At 36.6% G+C, this 24212-nt stretch overlaps 1 protein-coding gene across 3 annotated transcripts in view; it reads right to left on the bottom strand.

Moving 5' to 3' along the window:
• Nucleotides 1–985: 985 nt before the first annotated feature.
• The window catches only part of ERO1B (endoplasmic reticulum oxidoreductase 1 beta), a 28974-nt gene continuing 5747 nt past the window's right edge, over nt 986–24212 (bottom strand). The window contains exons 3-16 of one of the 3 annotated variants that reach the window (XM_052700679.1): nt 22262–22345; nt 21091–21132; nt 17784–17866; nt 15845–15918; nt 12958–13078; nt 12823–12869; nt 11767–11778; nt 10522–10548; nt 9031–9123; nt 8626–8749; nt 7777–7846; nt 6767–6853; nt 5355–5488; nt 986–4471 (exon numbers count right to left, since the gene is read on the bottom strand). In XM_052700679.1, coding sequence (XP_052556639.1) covers nt 4411–4471; nt 5355–5488; nt 6767–6853; nt 7777–7846; nt 8626–8749; nt 9031–9123; nt 10522–10548; nt 11767–11778; nt 12823–12869; nt 12958–13078; nt 15845–15918; nt 17784–17866; nt 21091–21132; nt 22262–22345 — 1059 coding nt within the window. In that variant the 3' untranslated portion in view covers nt 986–4410. Of the gene's footprint in view, nt 4472–5354; nt 5489–6766; nt 6854–7776; nt 7847–8625; nt 8873–9030; nt 9124–10521; nt 10549–11766; nt 11779–12822; nt 12870–12957; nt 13079–15844; nt 15919–17783; nt 17867–21090; nt 21133–22261; nt 22346–24212 lie in introns of all 3 variants that reach the window. The other 2 variants (XM_052700663.1, XM_052700672.1) reach the window with 2 other exon arrangements.

The following is a 24212-nucleotide window of genomic DNA, read 5'->3' on the forward strand; positions in this document are numbered from 1 at the left end:
GTATTATGCTGTTGCTGCAGAGAGAGAGCAGGCATCTGAGACAAGCTGCAAATTGTTTTGGTGGTGGACAGGCAGGTGCTGCTTCCTGCTGCAGTGCCTCTTGCCATTTAGCGAGGATGTTCTCTCTTTCTCTGTGAATCAGAAGCACTCCTGGTTATTTAAGATGCATTAAAAACCTGGGTTTCCCTGGAGGTGAGTGTTCTTCCAGGCTGGAATGGGAGTCCTTTGAGTTCTGCTATGTCTGAACAAAACAACTTCATGCAAGAAAATCTTCAGGATTTAATTTTTTTTCCACAGCAGATAAAGCTGCACTGCAAAAATTTAATTAGAAGAATTCTGCACTTTAAACAAGCTTAATCCTTACACTGCTGCATATGTACATATAAAAAGTGGAATTAAGTGACTATAGCCACAGTAACAAATTACTCTTGGATACATCAGAGTTATAAGACAGCTTTAGAGGTAAGTAACTTTAAATTACATTGTTATCATCTGCGCATCATCTGCACTTGTGTGCAGGTAAAGTGAGGGTGAAACATACACATCAATAATCAAATACATATCGAGATATGCTAAACAGGGGTACCAAATGAAAAAAGTTGGAGTCCCTTCAAGGGAATAATTTCACCAATCAGAAGAAAAACAATTCCTAAATTGTTTTAATAAGCTATGTTAAGAAAGGGACAGATCAGTGTAAGCTTTCTGCCTCTTCCCCTCACACAGTGGGACCTAGCCAGTGGCTGTATTTGTTCATTTTAATACAGAAGCATTTTACAGACTGATGGATGTGCTGGAATATGGAAACAGCAACTGATATGCAGCAGCATGTCTACGAAAAATCCAAAACTGCCATTTATTTTTGGAACTCTTGCCTGTCATTTTAAGCTTAAATCACAGAGTGACTGACATGTAAATAATTTAAGCTGCATGATTTCTAAAGCACAGTTGAAACCTACACAAAAATAAACCAACTAAATTCAAGAGGTTATAGCAGAAAATACTTTAATTTGTATCTCATAGATTCAAATGTAGCAAAGAAGTGTTCAGATCTCAGTAAGCAGTTCTAACATTGATTTCAATAAATATTACATTTTAATAGGCAAGATAAATGGAGAGATTGTAAAGCGATGAGTTGCCGATTGCTAATTTATCAACATAAGCATCTAGATTATTTACAACATAATACAGATCATTTCCCAGAAAAGCACAGAGCAAGGTCAGATAAAGACCAATCATCAAAACACAACTCAAAGTGTGGCACAGTATTTCATGCATATACAATGACATGACAAATCACCAGCTGAAGTAGGAGAACATTATTCCAGCTTAAGTCTGTATATTTTACTTTTCAAACTCTGTATTCTCACCTTCTTCCTCTGGCACTTAGGAGCAAGTTTGTTCAGCAACAAACATTTTAGCTATGTTGTTTGCATTGAGTCTTCTAACATTTCGCTTAAGTCTTCATGACTTTGTCTTCTTGCTACCTACATGATTACAATCATTTTGTCATTTGTACAGGGAAATGTAATTTTAATCTGAAATGAATGGCAGACAACGTTGACAAGCTGATCTCCAATAAGGAGCTAGAATTTAAAATAGTTCACAGCTCGTGGATAGTGTATCTAACCTTGTTTTTTTGTATAAAAACAGATCTGTAAATTTCTAAAATTTAAGTTCACGTATAAAGAACTTTGTCATCCAACTCACAGAGCAAAACCTCATAGGCAGCACAGTGAAAGACCTGACATCAAATACGGTAAAAAAAGATAGATGACAGGAAAATGGTTTCAGCTGCATTAAACCTTCAAATGCAACCAAATCTCCCTATACATAGAATTACCTTGTTCAGCTGCACTCATGTTCTCATGACACAAAAGAAAAAAAGACATCTTTATGTCCTTACCCTAAGGACCCTGCCTGGATTGTACCAACAAGCTCAATCCTTACACTGCAGTATACGTACATACAGAAAATGGAATTATAGGTGACTATAACCACAGTAACAAATTACTCTGGGATACATCAGAGTTATAAGACAGCTTAAGGAGCAGGTATGCAAGATCGGTACATCTGAATCTCTCACCTGTCCCATAAGGAATTACATGATGCCAGACTGGTGCTGCTTCAGTGTCCACTGATTTTGGCCAGGCACAGATGGAAAAACAAAAACAAGAAGTTGAATCCTTGGAAGGTTGGAAGCAATTTGCTTTCCCCAAAAAGCAAAGTAGGGGAAAAAAAGGAAGAAACAATCTTGGGGCAACACAGACAACAGTTTGTTTTTCCATCAGATAATCCCACCTAAGGTTCTTTAGACACTGCAATATATAATAGCAGTTTAATCTTAGCTATACAAGATTTTTCACTTGAGTGAACCTGACAGCCCTTGCTGGTCAATCCAAAACGGGAGGAATTAATGACCAACTGAAAAAAAAAAAAAAACAAAAAACCAACACACACAATAAAAAGACTTGAATTCTCAGCATATAACTTGATCAAACACAGCTATACACATTTGAGATGGTTATCTGAATGTTTAAGTTAATGGAGAAAGCAAACTCTGAGGTGCAAGTTATTGAATCCCAGATGTCAAACCAACCTTGGAAAAGGCCAGGTGAGTCCACCTTGACATCACCTGCTCTCTTCCATTAACCAGAAAGGGAGCCTGTGGTGACTTGCTCAGACAGGTGCTCACAAGCAAAAGAGGCTGTTGAGTTAGCATTAGCATTCTCTAACACCACGTTAATTTATTTACTGGCTTAAACAGGAAATAAGGACAGGAAACCAATTGTCAATTTGTGCAACTAACACCAACTTTTTTATTTTTTAAATTATTTCACTTAGCTTACCCCAGATTGACTCAAAAGGGTTTTGTTTCTCAGGAAGCAATACTTCCCTAACAAGGAATGTCAACAGATTTCCAACATTTCCAGATGACACAAGTTAGAGTCCAGTCTGGAAACAAAGACAGAGCATATTCCAGCTTTCAGGAATATTTCTTCTGTGAAGGATTATGTTACAAAAGCCAGTATCACTACATTAAGTAATATCAACAGGTCACTAAATATCCAGTAGGGTGAAAAATGTTTAAGAGCACTTTGTTTCAAGAAGATTCAAAAGAAGAGATTAATCGACACAATACCAGCACTTCCTACATTCAGAATTCCTAACTTCATTCTTTAGCACAACGGTTTTAAAAAAATTCATTTTAAATTTAAACGTTTGGTTGCTAATAGTCAGTAGTGCTGTTCTGAATTCTATTTTGGACAATGATAAATTGCCATTGACATTTGTGGACAATGATACACGAGTAATTTCTTATTTTATGAAACTCACATTATTAACATACCCGTTTTATTATGCTGAATATCCTTTAAAGAAGGTACAGTTAGGGATTGCATAGGTACAGTATGCAGTATTAATGCCAGTGTGATTACGAATTCTAAAAAGCATTTTTTTTTTTCTTAAAGTGACTATAAAAAACAAGTTCCTCCTTTTTGATCTCCTAACATCATTAAAATATAACCCATTACAAGCAAATCCATTATCTGTGCTCAGAGAGCAAAATGTGCTGCTTCAGTATCTTACACATTATAAAGGACAACCTTGGAAACTGAACTGGAACAAACCAGAAAATAAAATGGGCTAGACACAAATTTGATTGAAAAAACTTCCCAGCTAGCAATGCTCCACTAACTCTCTTCTCCCCATTCCCTAGTCCTGATCCCTGAAGCAAATGCAGGCTGCCAAAGGGCTGCAGAACAGTCACAACTGTACTGTGTAAGAGAGAAGGTGGTTATTTTAAAGGAAGTAAGAACTTCTGAAAAGCAGCATATAAGGGAAAAAAAAAAACAAACTTTGATATCAGCATGATGTAAAGGAATTGGTACAAAGTAAAATTTTCTGCTTGGTAAAATTAAGTTTCATATTAATGTAAGAAAACAGGCCTCAGCAAGAGCCTTATTTCTTTTTCTGGTTTACTTCTAGACAGCTAGAATTGGCATACCCAGTCCTCAGAACATACTGATGCTCAGCACTTGGGTGAGGTGAGGGGTGAACCATCTCTTGCAGGACAAGCCAAGTCAGGATTGAGGTACATATGTTTTCATATAAAACAACTTTCTCAGAAAGACAAGAAGATGAAGAAAACTTATGTTGTATCAGTATGATAGAACTGTGAGCAGAGAACTTAAGATAAAACAGATCAGCATAATTTACACATTTAAAAACTATATACTTCATTCATAAATACCTCTTCTAATTAATAACCATTCGTAGTTTAAACATAAATATTCAAGTTGGTATTTGATTTTACTTTTTAATCAGTTCATGAGAGTCCTGTAAGGATCAGTTCCTTCTGCTCAATGCAGTCACGTAAATGGTCTTCACTAAGAGGCTGCACAAAGGCCTTCATTACCTTGTTTGTTGTAGTAAAACTTTAAAATTCTGCAGCTCTTTTATACTTGTGGAAAGCCTGCAAAACAGAAACCCCCAAAGTGGTAGTAAGTAAACTGTGCAAAGAGAAGTGCAAATTTTGACCTTTCATAGGGACTTGTTTTTTCTAATTTAAAACAACAAAAATCAACTCTGGAAGACAGTTGTGCTTTTTAAGACTTGCTACTACTTTCTCACAGAAGATTACTATCTGGCTCTCCATCAACATTCATATTGCAGGGATTAAAATTTACATGCTACATATGTTAAATATCTAATCACGTGTAATAACATTTATCCTATTTTAAACAATAACTGATCATTACATTCAAGATCAGAAGCACCAGCATGATGAAAGACACAAGCTTTATTAATCTTTTAAAGCCATTAGGAAGTTATATATTGTAACTCGAACACACAACATGTTTGCTATATCATAAATTAATCAGAATGGAAGTTTTAGTAAAAACAGCTACATCAAACTCCAAATCCAAAAGCCTAAGAGCTAAATGATAGCATTGAAAAAAATCATGTGTTTTTCCTCCTTCTTATGTATGTGCATTTAAAAGAGAAATACAAACTGTTCTTCTGTAGTTAGTAGTTAGAATACAAGAAGCAGGAGATGCATTCAAAATTTAGTGCTTAAAACCATTTAAGAGATTTATAGAATGAGATTTGAGATATTTGAGAATTACACACAACACAGAATGATGACCAAGGCTAATAATCAGTGCCTCACAAACTCCATTTGATGGCACAGAGTTATTAGTGATAAACTGTTTAGCTTTTAAAAGCCACAGTTGCATGCACAAGTCTTTCCCACAGACCGTGAGTGCTGACACTGAAGTTTTACTGGTGTGTATTTTTTATCTGGTTGGGTTTTTTTTTTTTTTTTTGCTGTACACAAATTACAAAAATCTTACCTTCCAAAGGCATTTACTAGAGCAACTATTTCTTGACGTGTTAGTTGAAAACCTTTTGATGGGCTATTCTCAGGAAGGTTCTGTATTTCTTTCTCAGAAAATAAAATCTTCAGAGCAGTTCCTAAGCCTTGCGTCTACGAGAAAAACCTCAATATTTTAGTGTCAATAAAGTCAGTGGGTAAGGTCACTTCTTCTAGCTCTCAGAAAACAAACAGAAAAGCTTTAAGCAAAATAAACATAAAAATACTAACCCATGCAAACTGTAGTACCAATTTAGAAGCCGGTACTCCTTCAACCCAAATAACTGCACACAAGCCAAGACGATAATGCAAACACATGCCATCAGTTCACCAAGTTAATTCACTTAAGAATATGTTTCCTCAGGTATACTTACTCTAAACCCTCATATTTTTAATCTCTTCCTTTCCCATTTCTTTTTCTTCTCAGCCAGACCAGATACATATGAAAGCATGACTGCTACAACACCTCCAGCTCCCTCCCTGCTACAGTACAGATGCCTCAGGAGCCGTGGACCAGATCCCTGCTTTCCTTCTCTCCTCCCCCTACCAAGTCAAACTACATTTTTAGTATGAGGTGTCACAACACTTCTGCTTTCTCCATCTCCAGTCCCAGTGGAAGACATTGCAGTTTCAACCCCTATTTTGTACACAGAAATAGACCAGAAAAAGCTATTCTTATTCCCCGTTTTAATTGAGATGGGGAAGCAACCACTGGATTTTGATATACTGGTTCAAGCTGGGTGCAAGACAATTTTATAGGTCAGGAAATCTGGCCCTAGTTCATTTAGCATAAGAAAAGGCAATAATAGAAGTATGAATGAGTACAGAGCAGGCAGAACTCCATAAATTCAGCAGAGGCTACTACATTTTTGCTGCTATGAATTTATTCAAAACTTTAACTCTGATAAGCTTAATGCTGTTGTCAGTCTGGATTTAATGTTAGCATTAAGGGTCAAAATCTTGCTCTCAATAAATTCTCCAGAACCCAAGACTATTTTTCAACTCTTGGCTTTACTGCACACCTCTTACAGCATTTTATAATTGTAAAAATCTCAATCACCTCATTTTTTTTCCACTTATGCTTCGATTTGTGGAGCTAAATCTCATTAAGCAAAAGTGCACTATTTCCAGAAAGGCTTCCCACTGCTGATTCCACAAGACTCATCTGCTAACTGAATACTCAAAAAACTGACTGGAAATAAGACTTGGTCTTGGGGTTATCTGCTCTAAACACTTTCTTCCCCAAAGAATATAAGCTACGTCTTCTAGTAAAAAGACCCACCACTGAGTGAACAAAATTAAACAAAGCATACCAGTTTAATTGTTAAAAAGCAAACTAAACATAAGTCTATTTTTAATACATACGTAAGGATATCAAAGACAAAACAATACCTGCAGTTTGCCCCACAGCCTGCATTTATCACATCCAACACAATCCATTATGCGGGATATGTTTTTGAAATGCAATCTGAATTCTTCCTGGCAATCAGAAACAAACAACAAAAAAAACCATTTAGCTTAAATTGGCTCTTAGCTTTAGCAAAATTCACTTAGTACCACTAGAATATCAATTTCCTTTTAATCAAATTGAATGAAACCACTACCATCTAGGGTCAGACTATAATACAGATTCACATAAACCCAGAATCTTGTTTCCAAGCCATTGCTAATTCTTGATGACTTGAAAAGTAGGACATGCAGAATAACACTTGTGTTATACAGTTTCCAGAAACTTGTTCAAAATTTTGAGCTTCAACTACTACGTAGAGGAACAGGTAAATTTTAATTCAGTTGTTCAAATCCTTTTTGAACCAACCTACATACCCAACAAAGCAGCCAAACAAGTGCCAATTTACAAAAGACATTTCCCAACCAAAACTATGGGCAGACAGCTGCTTTGCAGTTCCAGAGTGAAAGCAAATACAATACAGAATTGATTAATGATTAATTAATTATCTAATTATCTAATTCAGATTATCCAAATAAAATATTTCAGATCAGAAAAGAAACACTGGCTAAGCTGATAAATTACTGGCACCTTTCAAATAGTGTCCTTTCCAGTGTGGATGAAATTCTGTATAATACTGATTTCAATAGTAGTAGGTATCAGTAAGTATTCAAACATATTTACTGCAATGAAGCACAGACCAGTTGTGTAATGAATGCAGTGGATACCAATCTGAACAACAGTCTAGTAGCACTAGCTGTTACTACACAGTAACAGCATTCACAGTAGGATCTTGTGAACAGTGCCTTCCTAATGTTAAATTCACATTCTATTTCATTGAATTGTGCTTTATGTATGTCATGGGTACTTTAAGCAAATGCCTGTTCCTGGAGGAGTGGGGAGTGTCCTATGTGGAAGTGAATATTTTAGGTGTTAATCAGAAAAGCAGCTTCACCTTCAATGACTTGGCTCCTTTTTTATCTCCAGCAAACATGGACTTCTCATCAAAGTGCATATGGAAGGACCTAAGAAAGACAGAATGGAAAAAAAACAAAAAACACAAACGTGGCATGAACTATAGCACAGCTCAAGCTTGCACAGCAGCTTATACAGAGTAAACACTCTGACTTTCTAGTTGCTTCAGATCAAAAATTTCTCCTAAGTTTCACATCACTGCTCTTCAAAAGCATACTGTTATCTGATGCTTTGCTATTCAATCACTGTATCCTGAAACCTGTTACAGTTTTGCTAAGAATTCTTTTCATTTCCATTGATCAAGACTTTTTAAATATACATCAGGAATGCCTTAATATTTGGCCTTCCAGTTGTGTAAACTTCATATTTGACATCTGAACACATCCTAAACACCTAGTGTGACTGAAGCCACGCATGAAGCATGCAACTGATCACAAAAAAAGATGAGTGTAGGAATTGGACTGAAGAGCCTTACAGAGCAAACATTCTTTCTTCTGTTAAGTCTATGATAAAAGCTGGATTACTCACTGGATCATTAATTAAAAGAACATACGTACTCGTTTCTTATTCAAAAAAGATCATGTATTTTACACTGGGGTGTAAAGCCTGGGGTGTTATTATTTTTTTTTCCCTCTTTTTTGTATTTATTTAAAAATAGAAGTATTCAAGCCTAGGAAATATTTTTTTCTTTCATTATTTTACTTCCTCATGCTACTCCTCCCTCTCCTATTCAAAAATGAATTTACTCTCATTCTCACTTGAGAATATAACTGAGAGTTTCAAACTATTGAAAACAACAAAAAAAACTCCTAACACCTTTACGTCTTACTTTGTATCCCTGAAGATTTCTAGTAAGAGAGCTTTAGATTCAGCATCCTCATGGCCATTTCCAGTGTAAAGGTCCACAACAGAACGCTCAAAGTATGGTGCAACCTTTGACAAAGCCCGCAGCTCTATCAAATAAAGGAAATACAAGTTTTTCAGCCTTCTTGGTCCTTCTCCCTTCGTTTCAATGGGATCAAAACGACGAGTGAACTCTTTCACATTTGGTCCCCAGCGAGGTTTCCCCCAGGTTTCTACACAAGAAATAAAGTGGAGGGGGAGGAGGTTACAAGCATGTATTTGAGAAAAAGCTTTTTAGGTAAGAACCAAACAAAGCTTAGGAAAAAAAAATAAATATGCATTTCAGATAACATAGTGTTTCATTCAGCAGTTTTACCTCAACTCAAATTACCTTCAAGAAGATAATTGGCACACAGGTGTAAATTAATGCTAGCATGAAGTCCGGAAATAAGTTTATAAAACACCCTTTTCTCAAGGCAAAGACCTGTTGAGGAAAACAGAAAAGAGACAAGCAAACCTCAGCCTAGGTACTTGACACAATGCATTAAAATTAACCTTGACATTTCACTGATACAAGCCTGCCCCATTTAACTGCTACAATTACAGTGCCTCATCATTAATTTCAGCAGTATGTTTTGGAAGCTATCATATTCATAGTAAAAAAAAAATATACTCTTATTTTTATACATGAAGTATCACCAAGAATAAAGTTTGACATTTCTTAGTTGATTTTTCAGTGTTTTAATAAATACAGTCCAATAAGCATCTAACAAATTGCTACACAAAAGTAAAATTGTTTACGCAACAGACTTAAAATAGTCTTGAATTTTGACTATCTGGAAACCAGAACTCGAGTGTGACCTATCCTAGTTATAATTAAAGCTATCATTATTTTAGAGTAGCGTTCTTACGAAAACATCAAAAATCCAGAAAGCCCTATGGCACTGGAAAACAGCCAAAAATGCTTTTTCCCAGCTGTACTGTAAATTCACCGAAGATTTAAGCACACTGAGCAAAGCCCTAAAAACATGACTTTGATGAATAAAGGCTTTCACAGCATAAAAAGAAATGTAGTGGCAATGGGTGGCCAAAATATAATTTGTATGTAGAAACTGCTTTGAAATACAGCTTACCAAGAGAGAGAGACTACGTTTAGAATTTAAGGGTTTGCCTCCTTCATAAATATATGTTTGGGTGATTCCCCTGTTACTCCAGTTTCTACAAACAGAAGAAGGAAGAGCTGATGGGGAAGCCTTTGAGACTGAGATACAGCCTCATTTACAGCCAGCATATTTTAACAAGCATGTGAACATGTGCTTTTCTGCAATAGAACCGATGAAAGCTTTCCAATAATAGAAGATTCCTGAGAGGCATAATGAACTAAGTTGCAAGCGAATACATCTAATTCATTTACTTTTTTTCCACAGCCTACAAAACAGGATTTTGATTTCTACCACTGTAATAATTTCATTTAAATATAAACAAATTGTTATACGTTCTGAGAAGATCTCTTATGCATATGTATTAGCCACAGAACCATTAAAAGCTTTAACACTTTTAAAAGCAGTTTTAAAATACAACTTATAACATTACTAGCATGTGCAAGGATGCATTTTTGTCTAAAAGAGCTGAAAACTCAGTAACTTGTATTGAAGTGAACTTCTTTGTAAAAGATTTAATGTTAAAGAGCTTAAGGAATTCATCAGCTAAATGAAGAAAAACTTTTCAAATACCCTCAAGGAAGAAAAATGTTATCCAAATAACACTCAAGTTCTGCACAATTTATTAGTAAGTTTAACCTATGAAAAACATTTGGAGAGAAGAAAAAGTGAATTTCTTCCTAGTGAATTTCAATTATATAAATCCATCTGAAAGGACTTACCTTCTAGCCATGTGTAGAAAGATTCTCCTGTAATGTTAGAAAACACTGTTAAAATAAAGAACATTCATTTTCATCACTAAAGCACCTTTATATTACTGCATGCACTAACATTAGCTGCCATCTGGACATAAAACTAAACAACTTAGCTACTGAAGCAAGAACAGGCACTGACATGGCTGAACTTTGAAAACAGTTAAAATCTGTTGAAGTCAGAACAGGAGAAATACAAGAATAAACATGGCTAAGCTACTAGCAAAGTTTATGAGTACACTTGATTAAATGCACTAGTGGCTACAGCGTGATAGGAAAGAATAACCGAGAAAAGAGGCGTATCTGTGGAAAGACATTTCATGTACATTTCCTGCAACCATCACTGTTACATTTCACAGCAATCGCTTGTGTAACAACTGTTTTCAAAAGCAAATGAACTACTGCATCCTCCATTCTAACAGCAAACTTCAGGTTTGAAGAATGACCCAGGATTCTAAACTAAACATTGCCCAGGTACATCAGTTCTTTACTGGATATGCTCTTAGATTCCAAACTCACAAATACTTCATGCTTATTCTAAGTTTCACATGGGTACCCCTTCTGCTCTGCACAGTGTTTCACATGATCAGCAACCAAAAAAAGTGAATTCCTGTACTCAGATCCAAACAAAGAAATACTGAAGACAAAGGAATGTCTTCTAATACAGAAATCCATCCAATCAATTTCTGATTAACTTTGTTAGCAACTGTACAAGCCCTAAAATCTCTAAATTTAAAGATCTGCTGAGGAAAAACAGCTAAAAAATTTAAACGATCAGCACAGAAAGCAACTCTATGCTAATTGATCCTAAACATCAAGATAGTGCTTTAAAGCAGTATTAGCTTTGTTTATATATAAAATGAACACTATTCAATTCTACCCAAAAAAGTAAATGTTATCCACTACTACCTCTATACTACCTTTGGAAGTCAACTCAACTGAATTCAAAGCAGAAGAGGAAAAACCTATAGGTGACTGTTGCAAAATGACTTCTTGAAGTTCTTCCTCAATTACACGCAATAGGTAATTAATTCACATCTTTGAAAGATGAGAAGAAATCCTGCCTGCTTCTTCTAATCCTAACCAGTATAGCATCTTTTCTATAAGCATTATGTATTTACATCCAGAAGAGCTGCTTCAGCTCAAGAGGCCACAGGGGATCACTGATAACCCAGGCATAAAACACACACAGAAAAGCAGAATAAGATGACTTACCATCATCTCCTCCTAGGAAGTTGCAGCAAAGGAGAAAATAAAAATCCATGAGCATTAAAATCAAAGCAGTAATGAAATACAAGCTTTACTATAAAAACTGAAGTAGTACAAGAAAACTTATTTACACTACCAAAAATACAGTCTACTTGCCATCCTATTTTTCCTCCTCAAGACAGCCTGAGAATAAACACATAATAACGGAAGTCACTAAGAATTTAAAATCCTAGTACAGCTTCTTGAAAGCCATGTATTAGCTTCAGAAAGACATGAACTTCAGTTCACATTATTCAACAATCTGACCAATGCTCCTTTCTGAAATTCTAATCTGAGATAAGCTACTCTTGCAACTATTTTTATTGTATCTGTCAGCAGTAGTTATTATGAGCAAAAGCTATACCAAGTTTCTAACATCTGGTGATGTTTTCTAACTACCTGTTGGTTAAATTGCATTTCACAAGAGACACACACTGGCTTAGCAACACCAATTAACTTTGAACACACAGTTCTGAATTTAAATTGAAAATCTAAAGCTCAAGTCATTATGCGTGTTTGTTTTCAATGAATAACTGAGTCTCCTTAAGTATTCATTTTTTCTTAAAATAATCTTATTTCTACACTTTCAATGAACTAACCATTGTTTACAGAAAATGTACAGCTACATTACAGTACGATGACTATGCACTAAAAGGTTTAAATAAAATTGTCCAGAAAAAGAGACAAGGGAAGAAAACAACTGCTGGATTCATTGAATTTTAACTCCTTCCCAGCCACAAGATAAAATTACTGTGACACTTGCCCACTGAATAGTTTCAGATATCCTTTAATTTTCAGGAGGCTCCCCTGATATTACTAAGCATACTCACACACATAAAATCAAGCATGTTTATAATCCAACATCACAAACTGTAAATATTGGCAATGGATAGTTGCTTCAACACAGGACATTTTAAAAGCAGAGAGCACGCAAAGAAACTAAAGAATACTATTTGTATCATTTGTACTTAAGTCACTATGTTAAAAGAATTGCATTAAAAAAATAAAATAGACAAAACCCACCCCTACTAGGTGCCAGTGGATTTAAAGGACGATAGACAGATCGAGGCCTAGAAAATAAGTTAGAAAATGTAAAATCAGTTCTAAGCTAAATTGAAGTGCAAGTATAAAAGCAGCCTTCCTCTCCCACCCAATTACTTGAAACAGTTTTCTTCATAGATGCTGTTCCACACTCTCCAAGCAGAGGGCCCTTTGTATCCTGTGTAACGCTCTGGATTCAGCAGCAAATCCACGTACTGCGCATCTGGAGATCTCTCATCTAAATAAGAAATGTTTCGTTATGTATTCTGATTGCTTAAAAAAGACTTTAAGAGTCACAAAATTACATACAAATAAAAAGTCTTGTATAATGCTCCTATTTCTCCAGTGGTATTACAAATACCTTGTACATAAAAACAAAGCAATATACACTCTAAACAGAAAGGCGAAGAATATCTCTTTCACAGTCTCTTATGCTGCCATTACTTCTGCAATTTCTTACCATTTCCTATGTGGCTTCTTCAACTTCACTGTGAACACTCTATGTGCCATGTGCTTTTACACCTTTTGCAAAGATATCAAGAGTTTTATCTTAAGTGGGCTTCAAACTCAGGGCTTAGTTGACCACGGAGTTTGGTGTGAAGAACAGAAAAGAGTAAGAGAACTGCTTTTTTAGAAATGGGTACAATGCAAATATGGCTCCTCAGCAAACACAAAGAAGCACATCTTGGCAGTGGAACAATCTTTATTAGCTGCATCACTTTTATTTCCAAGATAACCTTGTATGGTTGCATAAAGCACGGACCCCGTTGTTAACTGAACAAGCTTTCTATGTAGCAGAAGCACAGAATACTGCAGCCCTGCTCTAGTGATGAACTGCTGGGATGTACTATTCAAGATAGTAGGATACAATTGGATCATTAATTCCAGTGCTTTTGTTGGAGCAGTGAATTATAAGTTATTTACTGGATTACAGTTTATTTACAATGTTTTTGATTTGTGGCTGGACTTGATGAACTTTAACATCTTTTTTAACCTGAGCAATTTTATGATTCTATTTTCCAGGACAAGCTGTTGGTTATGGAACAAAACATTACTGAAGCAATATTCAACAGGTTATATCCTCATCCCTAAAGCTGACTTCAAATTCAGGCAAAACACTCACATTAAATCACTGTCTGATTCATACTCTGTACAAATAGAAAGTTAAGTTTTATGTTACAACAAGTAGAAAGTGGAAATAATTCCCTCTCTCTTTCCTCTCTGAAATTCTAGGTCAAGAGCAAATGATGCTAAAGAGACCCTTGTACAGTACAGGCCAGTAGTCCATACTTAATCAAAGGAATGGGCCAAGCAACACAACTGAGCATTTCCTCAGATGTTGAAGAAATGAAGAGTGAAAACTGCTCTAAAAAGAAGTGATCCTGCACAAGCCACTAAGCATCACTTCAGCAGCAGTAGAAAAAACAAAGAAGAGAGACTGACAAGACACACAAGAACAAAGTGAAAGTCAGATGGAGCACAGCAACCAAACCAGTTCCTACACTTCCTGGTCATTTCAGCTCTCCAATTTTTGTTCTCTATCCACTTACAAACGCATCTGAGGGGCAGCACAGCAGAAGGATGGAAAACTGACCTAAGTTGATATGATATTTTTTCCAGCTGGATCAATTCCCTTATCGAGTTTATCATTGAGCTCAACAAAAAAGCCAGTAAAAAGTAAAACTGAAGATCTAAATTTGAGCTAAGTGAATCAAGAGCTTTGACCCTACCAGAAAGAGAGGTGAGGAAGAGGAAAAAACAGTTTCTCCCTTCTCCCTATCACTCCCAGTAAAGTCACTCTCTCATGTTCCTCTGCATCAGCTCAGGAACTCACCTAATAAGCCATTTCAACCCCAACAGTCTGTGAAATAGAAAGGAGACATCAATCTTCCAGGTACTCAAATTGAGATTAGCTCACCATGCAGTGACAGGCATGCCAAAGCCAGAGCAAAAAGAACAGTGGAAGCACACAGCTGAGCACAGGCAGTAATCCCTTTTCAGTAGGGCACAATGTTGGAAAGAGATGGAGGTGGAATCAGGATCTACTTAAGCTAGTATTACTTCTGCAAGAAAATGCTCCTAAGTTATACTTTTCCCATCTGAGTCCATTAAAATAGGAATAGGCAGCTTGAAGATGGACAACACAACAACTTATTGCATTGAACAGTTCAGATCTACAGTAATGCTCAGTGAGTACGTATTAGAGAAACAGTTCAGACAACATTTTCACAGACAAGACACAGCAGCAGCACTGGAAGAGAACAGCAGTTATTAAATACATAACAGCTGCTACTTTCTCAGGTGACACCAAAAATTAACCTAAAGGTAGATTAAAACATCTTGCACAGAGCCAAGTCTTCCAAGCACGCACAGCTTGGTAAGGTACTTAACGAAAATTATTTTTGCAGCCTTCCTTGAACTTGGCAGTGCTCATGTTTATCTGAAACTCTCCTTTAACCACTAAACGTTATATGCAAAATAGAAGGGCTCACACATGGAGCAGAGGGAAGACAAACTATCAGCCTAATGTTTAAACAATCAGAAGTCTTTACAAATAAGGGCCAATAGAGATTGTCTGAAACTAGACTACAAGAATGTACCAGCCCAAGCATAAAGAACAGAACAGCAGCAAAAATAATACAGTAGTAAGAAAAAATTAGGTGTAAATAAATTCTGCTGGATACAAGTCTTTTGTGAGAAGCAGCTTTAAAGAAAAAATACTAAAACCCTCCCATTTGCTTTCTCTTTATTTCTGTAGAAGTCTCCTGTTGAGGTAACAGTGAATAGATATATATATATATATTTTTTTTAAACAAGGAACATCAAGATGTCTAAACTGCTTTCTTTGCATGTAAGATAACATGAGCTGTCACATGTCAATGTAGCACAAAATTAAAACTTAAAACAGTTCCTTGCAGAGTAGCTACAAACTTGTTTTTATGAGACGGTAATAAAGTAATGAGAAAGTAATAAAGCAAACACTGAAGAAGCTTAAGCATTTTACCATCGAGTTCACAAAAATGATCCTGTGAATCATCGTATCTTGCCCAGTCAATGAAAGCCTCCTTACTTTGGTTACTGAGGGGAAGAAAATACATTTGATTTTAAACTTTCAAATAAACAGTGTCAGTAAGAGCTACTCAACAACACAATCCACATACAATAATTCACTTAGATCTTAATTCTGAACTATTATATCTGGCATACTAGAATGTATGGAGTTGGGGCAGAAATACAAGCAAGCACGAATTGTGGTACTTTCTGAAGTCAGTTCAGTGATACACAGCAAGAAAGATTTCACCATCTTAAGCAAACTCTGCACTGGTAGTGACTTTTCTTCCTTCAGTAAGAGAATTCCATACCACACTTTTCAGCACTTTCAGAAGTACTTTGACAGCTGTCACCACAGGAAAGAAAGTCCCTGTATTCCTTAACCTGTGCTTTCAAAGAAATCTACAATACTTATCCTTGCTTTCGCATGGGAGGCTGGATCTCTAAAGGTCTTTCTAAGCTAAATTACTCTATGAATATGACTTGAGTCTTTTAAGTAATAACGTTAACTCTACTCACTCCTGCAATTTCAAAGGTGCACTGTACCAGAGAAACAAGTACTTTGAAGTTCCCATACTACAAAACACAAGTAGTGCTAATAGCTAAATGCTTTCTTCAACGCAGATGTGAGAAAGAGAACTATTTATGTTTTGCTGTCAGTAGCGTGGTATAAGTGAAGATTGGGAACTCCACTCCGGGGTGCAGTAAATTCCCCTAAAATACCAAGAACAACCCATTTCATTTGATCAGAGTAGTACTAGCTTAATTTGACATCTGCAATTCTTAAACAGGATACATTGTTAATCTACCAACGAAGACTACACTTGACATTCAGTGTGCCTTACAAACTTTCCTAATGTACCTCCCCCACTAATTACTAGCATGCAAGATTTTATAGTCACAATCAATATAGATGGTAATGGAAAACAGCCCCAAACCAAAAGGATTTTGCAATTCTCCCAACTTTCATCAACTTGCAATTTTGCAAAAGCCTCTTTAGCCCTCTGTACATGTGCTAAATTACATTACTTTTTAATCTACAGAGACAGAAGAGTGTTAATGGCTTCTCAGTTCCCTTAACACTTGAGTAAGGCTCTGACCAGATTGCTTTAAAATACTACAGAAAACAAAAATAAAAGGTAACACGCTAAACTATAGTCACTTTTTATAATGAGCCAGGACAGCATTTTTTAAATCAGGTAGGACTGCTGAAATCTATGGCCAAAGGCAACAGACCTCTCTGCTAGTGATAAACTTCCTTTTTGTTTTTCTATTTCTGCTTTTTCAAAGCAGTGAGGCCAGTAGAATGCAAGCTTTCCTAAACTGCTCTGCTCTTTCCTAGTCAAGAACAACACCATCCTGCAGAATCTGTACCATCCAACCTTGGCTGTGCCATTCAGTAGGCAAGACCAAGGAACTGATCCAAGCAAAAAATAACTTTGCCAACAACAAAAATAATTCACAAGCTCCCTCACCTGGTTCACCAAGTGATCACAAACAGGCACATCATTGTAACAGAGAGACCTGGTTAGAACCCCTTAATTCACCACAGTCATCAAGAAAACTGGAAAAACTGGAAAATAGCGTTTTTGTTTGCTTTATCTCCCATTGCTGTAAGATTTCTTTCAAACAAATAAGTATACTTAAAAAAAAAAAAAGAAACTAGGAGCATTTTTAAGACAAGGCAAGTGCCTACTTCTCACATTATACTTTCAGGTATTTCTGCACCATTTCATATTTACTTTTTAATGGTCTATGGAAAGAATGAAGAACAAAAACCAGCACATTGCAAAACCAAGACAGACAAAAAGAAATGCTGCTCCCTTGCTATTTTATATATATTTTATATATATATATATAAAATTTTTTAATTGCTATAAATCTCAACATACCTTAAGGTACTGTTGACTGCTCCCAGTTTGTTAGCTTGCTCACAGTCTTCCAATTCTTTGGAATTATTTGCAGCTTTTGAATACTGTAAGGAAGATCATATTTAATATAAAAATAAGTTACCTAAAATTCACTCAAAACATGACGTGAAACATTTCTAACTCTAGCATTAAACTAGTTAGTATCAGGGAAAAAGCCTTGAATTCTGGAAGTGGCAAGTAGTACTTTGGAATACTTATTTTAATTTTCTTCACTTAATTTTATCAGGTCAACTTTACCCTGTACATTTAACTGCCATAGATTCAGCTAAACATGCCTAAAGGCAGTCATTTGCCACCCACCAGAAACAGTCCAACATCCAGTATTTTCTGAGTAGCAAATACTTCAGAAAGTCTGTCTACTCCAACTATTTCATGCTGAGCATGGTGTGATACTGCATGGAGTCTTTGGTTTGATCAGATCAGCCAACTCAGCCCCTTGGCCATACCTAGCCTGCTCACTGCTGGAACAGGGAAGAGGCCAGAATGAAATAAAAGAGGCCTTTCTGCCCTGCAAGCACTGGTCAGCAACAGCTATATTACTAGTATGTTACCCACATAGCTTGAGTCAGGAATCCAAAATACAGTACCATATGTACTGCTATAAAATTAATTATTAGCAGCAAAACCTACCGAACTTCAAAGCAGTGAAAGAGATTAAGAAGTAATTTAGAGGTCACTAGAAGAAAATCCCAAACAACCAATCATTACTCCAGAAAGAACTTCTTGCTCAATTTCCTCAAATTTGCTTGGTGTGGGGGCTTCTCTTCATATCATTCCTACGGATGTTAAATGGAAAAATGCAAACAAGGAATGCATGTCCTAGAATTAAACAGATTCTGCTGATGAAATAAAATACTGAGATGCTGAGGTAAACATTCTACATGTCTAGAGTTGCAAACCTATCCCTACCCTGAAGAGAAAAATATTACTGCCAAGATGATGATCCTAAATGTAAGTTCCCAAACAGAATGAACATTCAAGTCCAAGCCATCCTTCCAGGCTTTGCTGTTCTCTGGTGTTTAACAGCAGCTATGCAAGACCATTTATTTGACCTCTGACTAGATCTGAATAAAATACTTGTTTTTGACAAAGCAGGTTCTTGTAAAAAGAAAAGTTTCTGAAAGGAAATAGAAGCGGGCAGAAAGCAAAAACTGAAGTTATGCGCTATAGCCTTGAGGTGCTACATCCTTGCTTCAAAGTTTAATACACTGACTGTCACGAGTTCTCCAGTGTTTATGCATTGAGCTCACATGACAAGGTTTGAGTAGTGGAAGGGCTGCAGGGGTGCCCCTTATGAGCAGAGCCCAGCAGCTGCCCCATTCAGATCAGAGCCAGCTCCAGATGTCTCCAAAAGGGACCTGCAACTGACCAGAGCTGAGTCACGAGTGACACATGGTGTGTAGTACACCCCTGGGAGAGCAGATTTAAGAAAATGGGGAAAAAGATCTGCACAACAGCAGCTAGGAGAGAAAACTGGGAAAATGCAAGAGTAACATTCCTGCAGCCACTAAAGTCAGTGCAGGAAGGTAGGAGGTGCCCTAGGCACTGAGCAGAAGTTCTGTGCAGCCCAAGAGAGGCTGACAATGAATTGTCCCCTGCAGCCCACGGGCATCATGCAGAGCAGATCTCCTGAGGACAACCTGCAGAGTAGCCCACAGTGAGCACGTGGATGTGGCCTGAAGGAAACAGTAGAGAGCCCCTACAGGAGTAAGCCCCAGACTGGAGCTGCAGCCCACAGAGAAGAGCCCAAAGTGGAGCAGCTCATTCCTGAAGGATGGCACACTGCAGGATGAGACCCTTGCTAGAGCAGTTCTTGAAGAACTGCAGCCCATGGGAAGTCTGTGTTGGATCTCTTCATGAAGGACAGCATCCCATAGGAGGAATTTCATGCTGGAACAGGGAAAAGGAGTGAGCAGGAAGGAGTGGTAATGACAATGTATTTACCAACTGCCCCATTCCTCCTTCCCATACACGGATTGAGGTGGAGGAAGTAGAAGCTGGGTGGAAGGAAAATTTGCTTCTGTTATTCACTGCTTGACTCTGTTACCACTGTCAATAACCTAACCTTCCCAAAGTACAATTTCACCACTAATGTTAATTGGTTGGTGAATGATTTTTTCTGTCCTTATCTAAACTCACGGGTTTCATTTTTTTTTTCCTTAATATTATCTCCTCCAGGCCTTCTGAGGAGAAGGAGCATGACAGCAGCACAGTACTCAGCCATGTACCAGTATTAAGACACATAGTCCAAGATGTTTCCACTACTCCAATCAGACAAGCTCGCAGAAAGTGAAGCTATTTTTGTACCTCTCTAGCACCATTTCAATAAGCTTATATTGGTGCCAAGAATTTTAAAGATGTCATCTACTGCTAACTGTGCTTCTCTCTGTGGGAAACTGGCCTTCATGGCTAGATGACCTTCCAAAGGCAAAGCTGTTCTTTGTGCAATTAATCATCAAAAACAAACAAAAAAAGCCCTGAATAAGGCTAGAAGTTTACAAGCTATGCTCAGGTGAGATAAGTAGTAACTATGGCCAGCTGGGGAGGATGTAGATAAAGATAGGAATAAGTGTGAATTTACACACAGCCATGGCACTCAACAGTAAGAGCTCTCATTTGGGATACTTTTACCCAACTGATTGCTAAAACCCTTGTTCTTGGGCACTGCGTTAGGGATTTGAGCATGGAGAAGAGTTATTCATCATCCTGCTCTCACCTCTTTTCTAGGTGTATTACACCTTACCTCCCTGGCTTTACTAAGATCACTTAGTGATCTAAGAAGGTTGGCTCGGACACAAGCAAGCAAAAGCCAACAGCACAAATTGACCACTTAAGTGGTCAATGAACTCAAGATCAGACAAGTCAAAACCACACAACTGTTCTTTCTTTTTTTTTAATATATAACACACTACTAGGTTGTGTTTATATATGCACTGCTACTCATCTCAGCCTAAGCTTTATAGAAGGTGACCTGTACTCAAGGTACAAAGAACTTTACATCAGGTATTTTGTGGTGGTGTTCCAATGTCTCTGGTCATTCATGATTCAGTCTGTACCAACTCTCAAGCTATTGAAGTCTCAGAATGATGCAATGCTAACAGCTACATCAGGAGCACTCTAATTCACAGAAGTACAAAGCAGCATACAGGAATTGATGTTAACAACTGCATCACTGCTGAGACTAAAGATCCACAATAAAAATCCATACATCTACTGTAATGTTAAGATTACAAGTCAGAAGAAGCTTAGAAAATAACTGACTACTTACTTTATTAGAGCTCCCAGCTTTAATTCCAACAGGTATTTTGCTCTAAAAAAAAAAAAAAAATTTTTTTTTTTTAAACACTACACACAGACATTAATATACTTGATTAAAGTCTAGCAACTAAATATCATTCTACACAGAATGATTAGCTAGCTTCTTTGCTTTCCCAACACATTATATTTAAAAGTGCTACATCTTAGACCTAATTATTTGTACCAGTAATTAAATAACTCTAAGAACTTCAACTACTGATTACATTTTTTCTTTTGAAACAAAGTATTTTTGTCACCTTTTTGTTTAAACTTAAGTTCATTAATAGAAACTAAAATTAAGTGCTCATTCTCCCAGTCCCCTACTCACAAAATTATATCAGAAACCTTCAGATTTAGACTTAGATTAACCTTTGCTTAGCCTAACAGTGTACAGAACATCTTTCCAATATCAAAAGCAAAGAAGTTTTAAACCATTTTTTTTTTAAATTTGATTTTCCTATTCTTCTGCTTTTTAGTACATAAAGGTAAATTTTAGCAGAAGATTAAAACACAGAAAAATATATTAAATTAGTGGAAGTTAAGGGATTTTTTTTTTAAAAGTTACTTCTGTAACTATCTGTGTAATCAATGAATATATAGATGTTATAATTAAGAAACATACAGGAAAGTTAGGCTAACAGGTAATCACGCTAAAGAAGAATGGATGGAAAGCTTACCCTTGTCCTGAGCTCACTGAGAAAACTCCAAGGGGAACAATCTCCAGAAGAGATCTTTCCCCAATCGCAGTCAGCTCTTCAATGGGGTCCAGGAGAGGTGGAGCCAGGCTCCACCCCTTCCAGTAGCACAGGAGAATTGCCTTCACCTGTGCTCCCAGGGCTGACTCACTGCTTGCCTCAGGTGATCAATCAGAGGTTGAGGCCATGATTCAGCAGTTCCCATATACCATCATACTATTATTTTACATTATATAACCATTTACTTGAGAAAATGATATGGCATAACTAGATATGAGATTTAAAAAAAAAAAAAAGTCATTTCAACTTATTGAAGCTAAAAAAGCAAGATATTACAACAGACTTCATTTTTACTATAGTGGAAAAGTACAATGGATAGGCTTAGTGAAATTAAACAAGCTGTTCAGTCAAACAACCTTTCCCTACCGTAAATTATCTGATGCATACCTCAGGACAAGGCTCTACATGACAGTCCTTGATAGAACAATGGCCATCATCAGCCCAGAATGGGCATGGTCTCTTTAGATTCACCTAAACATACAAAAACAGAAGGTTATAATCAATACTGTTAAGGCAATGTAAAAAAACAAAAAACAAAAAACTCCCAGTATCAGGAAATCATTTCAAATTAAATAAGAGGATAAAAAGAAGAGGGTTAAATTTATTACTTCAAAGCATATGGTGTGTATGTGTGTATACACACATGTATTTAAGCAATCTATTAGTACACAAGCTCAAGCTCACTACACTCTGAAGTTTTTAATGGTAATAGTCTCAACAGGTTAAAAAAAATATTACATAGAAGTTCCAATTAAATCTCTCACCATTAATATTACACCAGAACAGTAAATAACTACTAAAAGGAAAAGAAATCAGAGAAATACAGCTATAAAATAGTCATACTTAATCAGTTGTATTAGCACTAACAGATCAAGGAAATACATCTCATGGAAGGCAGCCAGACGTTTACTGGTACAAATTAAGTGTTTGGATGATTTAGGATTTCAAGCACTAAAAACAGATTCATTACCACACTTCATAATTGTCAAGGAAGAATGAGTATCAAAATACTAACAGTCTCAAATCAAAAAGCTGATGTTGCTTAAGGGTAAATAATGAAGAGAAATCACTTCAGAAACATTACCAGCAAAACTTGTCATGTTTTCTCGTCAATGCTCTGATTTTTCAGCAAATGGCACAATGAAGTCAGAGCACCACAAGTATTTGTCTCTGCTACGCAACAAGATGCTCAACACTTGCTACAACATTTCAACTGAATTGTCAGTACAGAAGTCAGATAAAGGGAAAAAAAAATAAATCAGTATTCTTTTGCATTAGCATTGTACAGATCAGTAAGCATAGTGATGGAACACTTCAACATCACTCCCACACCAAAGACTACAAGATTTCATGCACCATGAACTACAAACATTGTAGAACTACACCACCTTGGTAAACTAAAATCACAAATAAAATGAAGTAGCTATCACTATCTTTTGGGCAAAAATAAAATGAGCTCTACAACTTTCAAAGTAAAAAAAATATTATATTGTTTTTGTTTTCCTTCAGCAGAAAACTGTAGGCATTAATGACTATATACTTGAGTTTACAAATGGTACTGCTTACAACATCAAAACTATTATGAAAGATGAGGTGGTATTACACACAGGAAGTATGATCTGCAGAACTGCTGAAATTAAGGTAAGCCCTGCATTTGCAAGATGAAATTACTGTTGCTGAGTTTTATACAGTCCTGTGGATATGTTAGGGCTCATCTTCAAATATTTTGGTCTGTATCTTCCTCTTGCCTTTGGAGAACCTAATTACCACTTCCACTAAGAGATGCTATTTTCACTGAAGTTGCAAATATCTTATTTCCCCTGAAAGCTGTATCATGTAGCAGTAAGAAATTCAAGGTGAAGCTACACTTTATTGCTTACTCCGATTACAAAGGGAAGATCCTAGAACTTCTCCTTTCCTCACGCTCATAACCCCATCTTACATTCAACTCCTGCCTGATTCTAGATCAACAACCTGCTACATACTGAAAAACAAGCAGACAAAACAACATTCTGAAGAATCTACCAGGTTAAAGAGAACCACTGGTGTAACACGCTGTAGGACAAGTCCAAGATCCAAAAGCAAAGAAGGAGCAGGGATGGCCTAGCCAGGGCTAAAGGACTGGAACCTCCTTTTGCCAGCAGTTGGTAACCATGTGATTAGCTCAGTAAAATAATCTAACTTCATTTTTAAGCTCAGCAAACCAGAAACTAAGAGTATCACTCTTCAAAATCTTATGCTGCTCATCCAGTTTTAACAGTGACCAAAACCAGTGCTTAAAGACATAGGAGAGTGCTACCACTCTACTTGAAAATTAATATTTGTAGGTTTTTTTTTT

This window comes from Tympanuchus pallidicinctus, unplaced genomic scaffold (genome assembly GCF_026119805.1).
Source record: "Tympanuchus pallidicinctus isolate F22 unplaced genomic scaffold, pur_lepc_1.0 scaffold1, whole genome shotgun sequence".
NCBI lineage: Eukaryota > Metazoa > Chordata > Aves > Galliformes > Phasianidae > Tympanuchus > Tympanuchus pallidicinctus.